General features: G+C 42.1%; 1 protein-coding gene across 1 annotated transcript in view; it reads left to right on the top strand.

Annotated features, from left to right (window-relative positions):
- Positions 1–13846, top strand: part of LOC128738390 (semaphorin-2A) — a 195322-nt gene that overhangs the window by 88420 nt on the left and 93056 nt on the right. Inside the window, exon 3 of the mRNA XM_053833474.1 lies at positions 12480–12567. Within this exon, the coding sequence (XP_053689449.1) occupies positions 12480–12567 (88 nt within the window). The remainder of the gene's footprint in view (positions 1–12479; positions 12568–13846) is intronic.

Here is a 13846-nt window from a genome sequence, read left to right as displayed (position 1 = left end):
AACTTAGTCGTAAACACTTCCTGCATTTGAACATGGTTATAACCAGGTTGCGTTAAACCTTTTGAAATAAATCTATTATTACAGTGAAGGAACGTTATTTTCTCTCACCGTATTGATGAACAACTCTTTAATGATATTGATTTTGATTGTGATAAACAGCATTTTACTGCAATGCGCAGAAGAGGAACTAATTTGCTTTTCCAGTTTTGCTCTGCTCTATCTGCAATGAACGCTGACATTTTTTCTCATGCTTTACATATTGGAAAAGTCTGGAATCTATACTCTTAAGACCACTAAGCTCATAGTAAATTTCACCAGTCGGTGCATTGTCCGTCCAGGATTCGCAAATATTCTTGCCTCTAGAAAGTAGGCAGACTCTGAAATCTGCTTGCAGTAGTATTCAATCTGCTCAATATAAGTTGCTGTAAGAGATGGCAGTATTTGGCGTCATAAAGAAAATAGGCCACGGTGTTCAAAATACCGTTATAAAAAAATAAAATAGGTCATTTAAACGGAAAATCCCAGTTGGTTTGAATTGCCATACTACACTCTGAGGCAATATTTTAAAAAATCGATCGACGAATTTTTATTTTTGAGTTACAAAATTTTAAAGGCCAGATTTCTCATATAAAGTAAATAAAAATCTTCAATGGCACTTCCAAAAGGATCGTAAATCACAGGCGGTATTGATTTTTTATGCAACATGTGCCGATTAGCGACCATTATAGGAGTTTTACGCTGTATTTGGACTATCCGGAAATGTTCCGGATTAAGTCATCCCTGTGGGAAATGGCCAGTAGCGAACATGAACAAATACTTTTCATGCGACACCTCAAATTATGCCACAATTTAAAAACTAGATCAATCAAAGTCAGATAAACTACCTAGCGCCACGTTAGTTATATCTGGACAAGTTCCGGGAACTTTCGGAAACATCCAGACAAGTGGCCAGTTTCGTCCATGAACAGAAAGTTATTATGCGACACCTTAAATCACTCTAGAATTCAATAACTAGATCGATGGAAGCCAAATCTGCTATCTAGGGTCAGGATTGGTCACATCTTGACATGTTTGGGGGAGTCCGGAAACCCCTAGGAAATGACCAGTTTCGAACATGAACAAAAACTCATCATACGACACCTCAAAACACACTAAAACTTTTAAAATATCCAATGTCCAATTTTGAACATGTCTTTATTGTCAAATAAGTACCGTCAAACGGGGCAACTTGCAATAGTTCTCAACTATGAGTGCAAGTGAAAACTTATCCGTAGTACTTGAGGACATTTAATTAACACAAAGTTATTAGGTCTAGTATAGAACAATTTCACATATTGAGAAAAAATATGCGATCAATATTGGCTGTTGTAGAATTTTTCAACTAATTTGTTACTGGTAACCCCTTAAACGGGGTAACTTGCAACAAGCAATATTTTTTGGAAATTGAACGAATTTAAAGATTTGTATGAAATTCTTTTGACTTGAATATGCAAATGATAATCCGACTTGCGATTTTTAATGCTTTTGCTATGAATATACGCATAAATGTCCTAAGTCACGTTGGTGAAAAAAATGCATGAGCCCCGTAACGGAAATTACAGAAATAACTTTTTATATTATTCATGCAGTCGATATTCCTTGTCTGGATCCTTTAGAGCTGCCTTCTTTAACGACCATTCACATATTACGTCACGCATTTAGGGAAGCGGGAGTTGTGTAGTAACGCATGACACGTCCTATATCCACTATGCAAAATCACGTCATGAAATAGAGCGGGAGAATTCAAAATCATCGATATCTTGGTTACGGAATATATAAATGTTCATTACGTTACGAGTGATCAGTGGTTGGAGAATTCGCAAAAAAGTGATCGTTTGAATCGATGAACATCCCTCATGAACACACACTATTCGCCTGCCTCGGCGATAATGCACGCATCAGCTTTGAATTTTATCACGAACAGAACCTCAATGTGAACATCAGAATTCGTTCAAAAATTGAATATTGAACATTGAGTTGGTTCGATTTATCGGATATAGAATGTCCGGGGACGCCAGAAAGTATTCAAAATAATATTACCACGAAAAGGGAATAGTTTAAAGTAGTGTTAGTGGCTTTACAAGCACCAGAAAGCAGTAATTTGCACTTTTGCGTTGCTCACGATATTCGTATATTCAGCGATGCTATGAAGCGTGAGTGTATGATGCTCATTGTTATAGGCGAATTGAACCACTCGCGTAGCTGTTTTATCATGATAAAAACCGTTTGCCGATGCTCGGCGTATATATTCATTTTGCGAGTTTTCCAACCTCTGCGAGTGATCGTAATTAGACACAGTCATATTGCTGGCCGATTCTCCCAGTGAAGTTATTTTCTTTTTGGCCTCTTCTATGGCCATTTTCAGTATTTCCAGAGAAAAACTGGCATATTTCCGACTTACCGAAAGTATCTTACACTCTTCAGGTGTGCTTTAGTATTGTTTGATGCAAAATTAAATGATAACTTGCCTCTTGAAGCTAACGGAACACAGCTTTTTATATCTACCAGCTGTTGCAAGTTACCCCGTTTAAGTACTTGTTTTACGAATAATGTGGTAACAAGTAAGATAAACAAAACTAGTCATCATAAATCGATTATTTTGTTTCCTTATTGTTCATTTTGCTATAAAAAATGTATATTAGGCTTCTTTTATTTGAAGTGCCTGTGGGCGACACAAACGTTTTACTGACGAAAAATTGACAATGAATTTGACACCATTTTGTGGAATTTTTTAAAAGCACCAAAACAGCAGAAAATCAACATAACAGTCTATGGCACAACATCTATGGCTTCTTTGAACTGTTAACAACAAGATTCAGTGACTGATATAGATTAAAAATTGAAGTAACAGATCAAAAAGTACAGTAAATTGGATCGATCTAGTGTTGTTGCATGTTACCCCGCTGTTGCAAGTTACCCCGTTTGACGGTACCACATTGTATTATTGACTTCCCTAAGGGTTCCCGCAAGTCCCCGGAACTTGTCCAGATATAACTAACGTAACGCTAGGTAGTTGATCTGACTTTAGTTGATCTAGTTTTTAAATTCTGGCGTAATTTGAGGTGTCGCATGATAAGTCATTGTTCATGTTCGATGCTGGCGATTTCCCACAACGATAACTTATTCCGGAACATTTCCGGATAGTCCCAGTACAACTATTTACAAAGTTTAAAATATTAGAAGGTTTATTTTATTTCGAAAATTCATGGCTCTTGAACCAAGCATCACAAAACAAATATTATTTTATGAAACTGTTAGCAAATTTTCTCAACAGCTCAGATAAATTTCATAAATACAGTCATCCCAGTACTATAGGCCAGTTAAGCATGATGAAGCTATAAAATTATTGGTAAAAACACAGATTTAACTAATTTACAGTTTATTTTTAACTTAATTGGTTATAAATATTTCATAAATTGATGTCCTGTAGGCAATCTTGTTCCAAAATCCCAGACTTTTTTGCAGAACAACAAAATGTAAGCATATTCCATTCCCAGTATTATGGGTCACCTTTAAACCTGGTCAGAATTATGGGTCAATGTTCGCAGTATTATGGGTCAGTGAAACAAAATTGGTTTTATTGGAGAAAAACGCACGTGCTCGTGTGTCTGTGTGTGTGTGTAATTCTCGCGATTTAGGGATCTTGTTGTATCTTGTACTGAACTCAGCAACTGTCTGAGTGAGGTAAGGTTAGATTCAATTTTAGCTTCTTCTTCAGGAAGCTCATCAAACTGATTCAATCTATGATGGATGGTACTAAATTCTGTGTTCGGATTTCGAATGGATTGTCAAATTCATTCGAATCACACAGAGAGCTTCATCAACGTGAAGCCATAGAGACCATGGCAAATCAAGTATACAAAAAGCGCCAAGCTAAACGGATACGATAGACAGGACAAGTTGTAAGAATGCCGGACAACTATTCTGTAAAGATGGTATTTTCTTTAAAACCGCTAGAAATAAGATGACCAGGGGCGCAGTGAGCAAGATGGTCGGACTAGGAGCGAGATCTGGTGGAGAGTTCACGGTGTCCGAATTGGAGAATTGGAGAGCGTTGGCCCGCAACCGAATGCATTGGAGAAACTTTGTTCATCAGGCTTTGTCTTAGGACGGCTAGCCAACTAAGTAAAGTAAGTAAGTTCAGGAAGAGGAAAAGTATTTGGTCCTAGCGTATTTTTTTTGGATAGTTTCCAAAATTAACGCGGAACTCTCTACGGTAGATTGTGATCCCTTGCAACTTCCTGAACTTTTTCGGTTTGTCTTGCTAGATCAAGAGCGTGATGCAATGTATCAGGATCATAGTGCTTCGATTTCTGTATATTGATTTTCCTTGCACGTTTTTTCGTTTTACTGAAAACAAATTACAATTTTAATCAAAAACAGCGAATACTGTTGATCTATATGCTTGACCCATAATACTGGGAAAAGTTAATTTTGCTCCCAGTATTATGGGCTATTGTTTAACTTCGTATATTAAAGCGGAAAATGAATGACTAGGTGGTTTCACCGTAATTCAATGAATACATACCTATTCCTTCGATTCCCATCCATTTTGCGCCCAGACATAAAAATTTACGCCGCTATTCAGCTTATAATTCACTACCGACTTTTTATAACAACCGCAAAAATAACAACAAATCGACGGTCGATTGGAGCCTACTGACAGTTATCGGAAAACTAGGAAAATTAGCACATTAGAACTAAGTGTATTGCTGTCAAGGTTGAATATTAGTTTTCTATGTATAAAACTAACGTAAAGCATGGATTGGCCCATAATACTGGGTGGCCCGTAATACTGGGGTGACTGTATGAGCAAACAGAAGTTTTTAATAGCGCTAGCAAAGTGCTGAGTGGTGAAATAGACTTACCCTAAAAGAAATAACTCTTTTGTTTTGTAAATTCATTGTGTAACACCATTTTGAAGGCAAATAGATATAATTCGACAATAAATATCACATTAAGTATATAAGCTCTGATGCAATAGCATTTCAAAGTTGAAAATTTGCCTGATTTTGGTGGGTAATTCTTGGCTGTTTCGGGGTAAGCAAAATCATTCAAAAGTTTCAACATTATTTCTCATTTTTAACGCAGGACTTCTTCTCTCAGGAAGGTAGCTGGTGCAGGGGGTAATTCCAAAACAACTGAGAGATTTTGAACGCGAAAAGCTCTGCCAATTATAAATGGATTTTGATGATTTTCACACCAATCTATTTATAATAGATGCAGCAATTATGTAGTTTTTATTACTATTTCTATTTCCATTTCGAAAAGCTTCAATGTCAAATTCCCCATACATTTTCTTCGTGATTGCCTTACTTCACAGACAGGGACGACAATTAAACACGCCATCTTTTTAGTGTGGTTTCCTTTTACAAAAAAAAGGCAACAAAACTCTCCCGTCCCAACAGATCGAAGACTCTTTACGACGTTTAAACCTATATCAATTTGGATATCTGTGCTTACGAAGTACGCCTGAGTTCAAAGCCACCCCTTTTCTTCAATCAATTTTATCGTTTAAACATTTAACCTAGTCCAATTTGATGTCCTGAAAGGAAACAATTTTGTCAAAGTGTAAAACTACCCCTTTTCTTTAATTGAAGGTATATTTGTGCTAGTGACGTGACGCAGCAATTCTCAAAGCGAGAAAAATCAGCGCCTGTCTTATCCGAGAATAGTTTTTGAGTGTTTCATTTGCTGTTTTGCGTCAGTTAGTTGCTTGCAATTCTATACATGGTTTCAATTGTATTTCTGTTGCAAAGTATGCAAATAGCTGTAAAGTAGAGTGTCAAAAGGAATTAGTAGGATGCAGAGGACGTTAGCTAATTGATATTTTAACTGGGTCTCCTCATGTTAGTTGTAAGACAATTACACTTCAAATCAATCTATCAATCAATGGTGCTATCAACAATTTCGTGGGACTGGGACTGGGACTGGGACTAGGACTGGGACTGGGACTGGGACTGGGACTGGGACTGGGACTGGGACTGGGACTGGGACTGGGACTGGGACTGGGACTGGGACTGGGACTGGGACTGGGACTGAGACTGGGACTGGGACTGGGACTGGGACTGGGACTGGGACTGGGACTGGGACTGGGACTGGGACTGGGACTGGGACTGGGACTGGGACTGGGACTGGGACTGGGACTGGGACTGGGACTGGGACTGGGACTGGGACTGGGACTGGGACTGGGACTGGGACTGGGACTGGGACTGGGACTGGGACTGGGACTGGGACTGGGACTGGGACTGGGACTGGGACTGGGACTGGGACTGGGACTGGGACTGGGACTGGGACTGGGACTGGGACTGGGACTGGGACTGGGACTGGGACTGGGACTGGGACTGGGACTGGGACTGGGACTGGGACTGGGACTGGGACTGGGACTGGGACTGGGACTGGGACTGGGACTGGGACTGGGACTGGGACTGGGACTGGGACTGGGACTGGGACTGGGACTGGGACTGGGACTGGGACTGGGACTGGGACTGGGACTGGGACTGGGACTGGGACTGGGACTGGGACTGGGACTGGGACTGGGACTGGGACTGGGACTGGGACTGGGACTGGGACTGGGACTGGGACTGGGACTGGGACTGGGACTGGGACTGGGACTGGGACTGGGACTGGGACTGGGACTGGGACTGGGACTGGGACTGGGACTGGGACTGGGACTGGGACTGGGACTGGGACTGGGACTGGGACTGGGACTGGGACTGGGACTGGGACTGGGACTGGGACTGGGACTGGGACTGGGACTGGGACTGGGACTGGGACTGGGACTGGGACTGGGACTGGGACTGGGACTGGGACTGGGACTGGGACTGGGACTGGGACTGGGACTGGGACTGGGACTGGGATTGGGACTGGGACTGGGACTGGGACTGGGACTGGGACTGGGACTGGGACTGGGACTGGGACTGGGACTGGGACTGGGACTGGGACTGGGACTGGGACTGGGACTGGGACTGGGACTGGGACTGGGACTGGGACTGGGACTGGGACTGGGACTGGGACTGGGACTGGGACTGGGACTGGGACTGGGACTAAAAGTGCCTCTCGACCAGGGATGCCACGATTACTTGGACTCAATCCACATTCATTTGACAGTTCCGTCTCAGTCAAGCAAAATTTGACATTTATAGAATTAGTTATTATCTACAATTTTAGACTAATCTCAAGTTTTTAGTCTTGACCTTGAAATGAGGTCATACATATAAATTAATATTTTTTTGAAACGATGGTTCTACAATTGATGAAGGGATGGTAGGGGAAAGAAATGAAAATTTTTTGGTGAAGGGGGGGAAGAGCGGAAAGGAAGGGCGGGGGGTATTGGTAGCTATGCTTGACAAGTAGTCATTTTGACTCCTACCTTTTGTCCAATGCTGGAAGGTGCATGAGTCGAACCAAGCTATAATCTGAGATTATAACCGGATTCGAACCCACAACACCCGCCAGGACATGTGGTTCGCTGGTACTTGTACCTTTGAACCCAGTCCTTTGTACCTTTGAGTCCAGCGCCTCTATGGTTCAAAGGTACAACTACCAGCGAACCACATGCCCTGGCGGGTGTTGTGGGTTCGAATCCGGGTTCAGAGTTAATTATATCACATGCGAGCCACGTTTCCGTTAGTGCGATGACGTGATACAAAATTGTTAATGGACGGGCACGGTGAGGGTTAGGACAAGGCGAGGCTTCAGCTGGTTCTGTAGGACTAAGATTAACACCTACACGGGTACAAATTTAATCTCCTTTATGCGAAAAATGGCTCATGAATTCAAGAATCTAGTGTATTTTCATGTTATGATTATACACCATGAATAATATTCATGATTTCATACTATTCTTTATCGTAACGCAACCTGAGCGTTACTATTTTGCACGCGAAGTAGTGAAATCATGAATCTTTCAACTAAGAACCATGAATGAAATTTCTGGTAAGCAGAATTTTACGCATGAAATCATGCACTTCTGGATTAAAATCTCGAAATCACGATGACGCTATTTAGCTGTCAAATGACAAATCTGCCTAGTTTATTTACATGAACTTTTAACAAAAATCGATTGCTAAAAAGTCATGGTCGCTGTTTTTAATTTCTGGTTGTGTTTATACAGATTTTACCACTTATTTTGGTAGTGATTTTGTATTGATCCGACTGCGATAAGCGGATAAACAATACCCACACCAGTTCCCCGCGGAATAAAACGTTGATAAATTTCCGCGATACAAAGGTTGAGGATTGGGCTTAGATTGGACAATTTTTTTGGCAATATGTAGCATGCTACGTATGCCACGAATGCCACAAATTATGGTATATTGCCAGAGTTGCCTAGATCGTCCGATCGATCGATGGATTAGGAATTGCTTCAGAAGCGTCCGGAGCCGGACCAAACCTAGTTATTGCTATACTTGGTGGGAGATAGAATACTATCTACTGAATAGGTTGATCCTAAGCCGTCAAGCGACATTTAGACCAGATTCATCGCTGGTGCAGAAGCTATTGCCGGTTTCTTACGATATTCCTGTTGCTGCTGCTGCAAACGTCAATGGAGGGGTTTCCTTTTCTGCCTCCTTGACTGCATCGATGATGTCTACGCGCAGGTTCTTCTTTCATCACAACACTTCACTTGCGGCGTCTGGAAAAGCAGCCGTCATTGTCACCTCACCGGAACTGGCGCCATTAAAACGGACCGATCGGTTAATTTCTATATTCAGAATATCGGATATCATAACCTCAACCATGGAAGAAGATTTTTCATTATTCATCACTATAAATCACTTTTAACTCTTTTAACACACAGCCAAACTTTCGCTTTTTTTGCTTATTAGCGATGGGAAGTTCCCATTGGGAACTAAGACAAAAACTGCAGTTCTTTATTTAAAAGAACCGAATTGTCACTTGCTTTTAATTTACCAACAAATTTCACTGGCTGCTGTGACTTTAAAGACCCGATTTGACAGTTCGTGTAACGCTTGAAGCGATTATGAACAATATTCATGAAATACTTGTTATAGTTCATGATATTTGTCGGTTTACTGATGAAATCATGGGTCATGGTAATGATTTCATGAAATTTCAAGCTGTTTGTTTTCATGATTTTTTATTCATGAAAACAGAAACAGATTTCTTTCCGTGTACATGTCCATTGCCGGAGTCACTGATGTTGACGAGTGTAACGGGTTCAGCAGTACTGGCCGTAAAAAATCACGTTTTTTACCAGTGTCCTCAAACTGCCGAAATCTTATACCAGATGGCCATGTATCCAAACACATTGCTTTTGATTTCAGTTCCTCTGTCATCCCGACTTTGTAAGATACAAAACTAAGGGTACGTAAATCTTTTCCGCGAGGAACGAGTTTGATTACCGTAGCATCGTTGGTTCTTAAATTCGAATGCACCATATTCGTAACCGTTTCATCACTGACCTCCGGATGAATGTTAGACAGGTACAACCAAAACTTGTCGTTCCCTTGGCTAGCCGGTGCAGCAGCAATGTTGGATTCAGGATTACAAATTCCATTTTTATCACGTTCGTACGTTTTCTCTATCATCAGTCAGCGATGAACCAACATTTTTCCATGGTGGAGGATGCTCGCAGCTAGATCTTTTCCTAACCAACAGAAACGAAAAGGTCTTGCGATTTGGACAAGTCAGCTTTCCTGGGTTATCACAACATGATTTGATTTTTGTGTCAGTCGATTTTGTCGTTACACGGTCCTCCAGTTTGCGTACTTATCGAGACTACGCCAATTTAAATCCACATATCTTAGAAAACGAAATTCTGACTATCCCCTGGAACCATTTCTACGCGCTGGAAAACCCGAACGTTTCCATGGAATTTTTCAATGAACACATTAAAAGAGTGCATGATTTGTGCATCCCTCTTCGTGCTAGTACAAATCGCCGTCGCTATAATCCGTGGTTCACGGACAGTGTACGTCAGTCCCTGCTCGAGCGTGACTTAGCGTACAAGGATTGGCTGCAAGCTCCAACGTATTTGAAAGACATGAAGCGGCATCACTACAAGGCACTGCGAAATCGCGCTAACACGAAAATTACTCGAGCCAAGCAGGAGTATCTGAATCGTTTTTTGAACTGCAACACTCCGTCGAAAACCTTATGGCAACGGTTAAAGAGTCTTGGAGTCGGTAAGGATAAACACTCTGGGTCATGTGATTTCGATCCAGATGATGTAAATCGTGCTTTCTCAGCCAACTTTACAAACAGTTCCCGCCGGGGAGAAATACCCGTAAGCTCCGAATTAGGATCACCATACAGTTTCTGTTTTCAACCAGTGCACGACTGGGAAGTCGTCAACGCCATCTGTGACATCAAGTCGAACGCCGTCGGAATGGACGGCTTGCCCATTAAATTTGCGAAGATCATCCTACCGCTAGTCGTGCAACACATTACATATTTGTTTAATATGTTTATCGAGGGCTCCACATTTCCTGACTCTTGGAAACACGCAAAAGTTTTACCATTGAAGAAAAAGGCTCGTTTGAACGACATCAGTAATCTTCGACCTATCAGCATACTTTGTGCGTTGTCGAAGGCTTTTGAGAAGCTTCTTAAACAGCAAATGACGTTCTACATAGAAGGTAATGGCTTGCTAACGGACTATCAGGCTGGCTTCCGCCGGGGACATAGCATCAAAACCGCAGCTCTTCGAGTGTATGACGATTTAGCATCCATTGTCGATAAAAAAGGTTCCGGTATATTGCTACTGCTCGATTTCTCAAAGGCTTTGGATACAATTCCGCACAGTAAGCTACTGACCAAGCTGAGTACTCAGTTCAACTTTTCCTCCGCTGCCGTGAGTCTGATGAAATCGTACCTGCTTGGAAGACAACAGACAGTTTGCTGTGGTGATCGCTGCTCACGTTCCATGGAAGTGCCGTCTGGCGTTCCTCAAGGCTCAGTGCTTGGCCCATTACTTTTTTGCTGCCATATAAATGATCTGCCTACGGTGATAAAGTACTGTTCTATTCAAATGTATGCCGACGATGTGCAGCTCTATGTCGGTAAGCTTGGCCCTTGTTCGCGCGAATTAGTCAGAATGGTGAATGCTGATCTGGAACGAGTTGCGGATTGGTCACGACGAAATGAACTTCTTGTGAATCCAGCCAAGAGTAAAGCTCTATTCATCGCAAGTCGACGTCGTAGAGTCGGAGGTACCGATTTGTCAGCACCTGGACTTGTACTGGATGGTCAAAGCATCGAATGGTCAGAAAGTGCCAGCAACCTAGGTTTTATCTTCCAAAATGATTTGCAGTGGGATGGCCTGATAGCGCAGCAATGCGGAAAGATTTATGCTAGTCTACGAACGTTGTATTGCTGCACACCCTCCGCACCGACTGCCACCAAGCTGAATCTGTTCAAATCCCTGATCCTGCCGCATTTCCTGTTTGGCGATGTTCTGCACATTCGTCCCAGCGCAAGCTCCTTAAATCGTCTGCGTGTCGCATTAAACTGTTGCGTGAGATTTGTGCACGGATTGAGCCGCTATGACCATGTGAGTCACCTTCAGCAGAACCTCATTGGGTGCCCTTTACAATGCTTTTATGCTTATCGGTCATGGGTTTTCCTGAGGAATCTGTTAAAAACACAGTCTCCTAGTAATCTACACAGGAGGCTTATCCAAACCCGTGGACGCAGTTTGCAGAGTTTGGTAGTTCCAGCCCATAAAACACCAAAAATCTACGCAAATTCATTGTTTGTTCGAGGCGTGGTAAATTGGAATTCGTTACCGCCCGCTGTTAAACGATCATCGTCGGAAGCAAATTTCAAGAGAGGCTGCATCGACTTTTGGAACCGAGACTAATTTTATTTTTAATTCGAGGGAAAAATCCTGATAATGTAGTTGTAGTAGTATGATAGTTAATTAAGTTGTAAAATTGTGTAATAACTGTTGGTAATCGGAGGTAGCAAATTTTTAAAAGATTTATGTCTTAAGCTACTGGACAATGAATAAATGAATGAATGAATGAATGAATCATGTTGTCTATCAAAAACAGCAGTAATTGACAAAATAGCGATTGGCGACCATCTCATGTCTCTCAGAGGCCAAATTACCGGTTCCAGCTCCCGGCCAGGTTTCTTTTCTGATCCAAGCGCGGAACGGATTTCGAAAAAACTTGTCCACCAGGACAAATTGCAGTATTAGAATGATGTTCTAATTGGTTACTCTCGTTAAGTTTATTCTAAATGTTGAGGCTAATGCAGTCTAATCCATTCACTGGAAAAATAACATTTTTCTGAACCATAGTTTATTCTGCTGTCGCCACACCATTCCCGTACACAATGAAATAGTTTACTCCAACTGTCGGTAATGACCCGATACTGGAGAGAAAAAAATGACAAACAAAACATTAGCATGGTTCAGTTCTCATTAAACCACTTACATAATCCGGATCTTCTGTTCTTTTCCATTTCAGACCATGTGCGAGAGTTCCAGTGCGGGAAGTTCTACTATCGAACGTTTCACCTGGACGAGGAACGGGACTCTCTCTACGTGGGAGCAATGTAAGTATCATCCACCTTACACCATTCACTACCACCCACAACAACCCGCAGACGATCACCGGGAAATGTATACTATCAATATTTGGTGTTGCCTGACAAAACAACTGCTGCTTCGGTAACCAACCACGGCGACGACAACGACGACGATGACGTCGTCGTACACACATGTGCCATTCTCAGTTATTTTAAATACAGCACACATCACACTGCTCTTCCATCCACATCCCGTGCTAAGCCAAGCCACACGGCAAATGGCCCCAGCCGAGACGGCTGCTGCTGCTGCTGGCGAAAGTAATCCAGAATTGAAAAGGATTGTAAAAATTTTAATTACATAAAATAATTAATCCGCTTTGTTGTTGCGACGGTGGAAGGCGGCGCCTTGCCAAACCGCCGCCACCACCGCACCGCCCGGAGGCAATGCATGTGTAAAACCATGTCATTTCTCCGTACCCTCCAATGATGCCTGCTCTTACCTTACCCACCGTTCCCGCCAGGGAAGCTAGTTAGCTGTTTAGCTCGTGTACACTGCCGTCGCTGCTGTCTCATAATGTCTCGCAGCAGCTTTTGCGCCAGTTCGTGTCTCATTAAGGGGAAACGTGGGAGCTGCATGTATTCCATACATAGTTAATCTCATTCAACTAGGGTTACTCCGAGACGATATGGTTTGGGAAATTTAGAAAATTTTTATTAGTTCGTGTTAGACGAACGATTCGGGCATGGAATGTTTTCGATAAAATCAACACCAACAACACGGAGACGGACGGGTTAACTTTTTCGGGTGGTCTCCTTGCTTGCTTGATTGCTTACCAGGCAGGGCGAACAGAATGAACTCGGCACTGAATAATTTGCAAACAATGTGAAATCAGATTTGAATAATCCCACCGTTGGTACAGTTTGTCTTTTTCCTTATGTGCCATGTTATACCGTATAGCGTGTTTTCATCGGACTGTTATGTTGTGATGTGATGTGATGGCACAGGCTGGCATAGGCGGAGGTGTGATTACCGTGGTAGAGAAAAATCCTGACACTGTGAATGACGCATGAACACATTTAAATGCCTCACTAAGCGGAGCTCTGTGCTGGGCTCCCGGTTGGAGTTTATTATGTGATAAAACATGTGTTTTTAAGTTCGTTAGTTGGAATATAGTTTAGGTGTCAACTAAAGCTAAATATATTACCGTTGGATATGATTTCGTGTATGGAAAAAAATTAACACCAACCGATTTAGATGGAGAAGGAATGTGAAGACATATTTTTGTTTTATTCTATACCTACGAGT

The sequence above is a fragment of the Sabethes cyaneus genome, chromosome 2 (assembly GCF_943734655.1).
Source record: "Sabethes cyaneus chromosome 2, idSabCyanKW18_F2, whole genome shotgun sequence".
NCBI classification, from domain to species: domain Eukaryota; kingdom Metazoa; phylum Arthropoda; class Insecta; order Diptera; family Culicidae; genus Sabethes; species Sabethes cyaneus.
The sequence above is the reverse complement of the archived record's forward strand: the minus strand, read 5'-3'. Positions and strand labels throughout refer to the sequence as shown.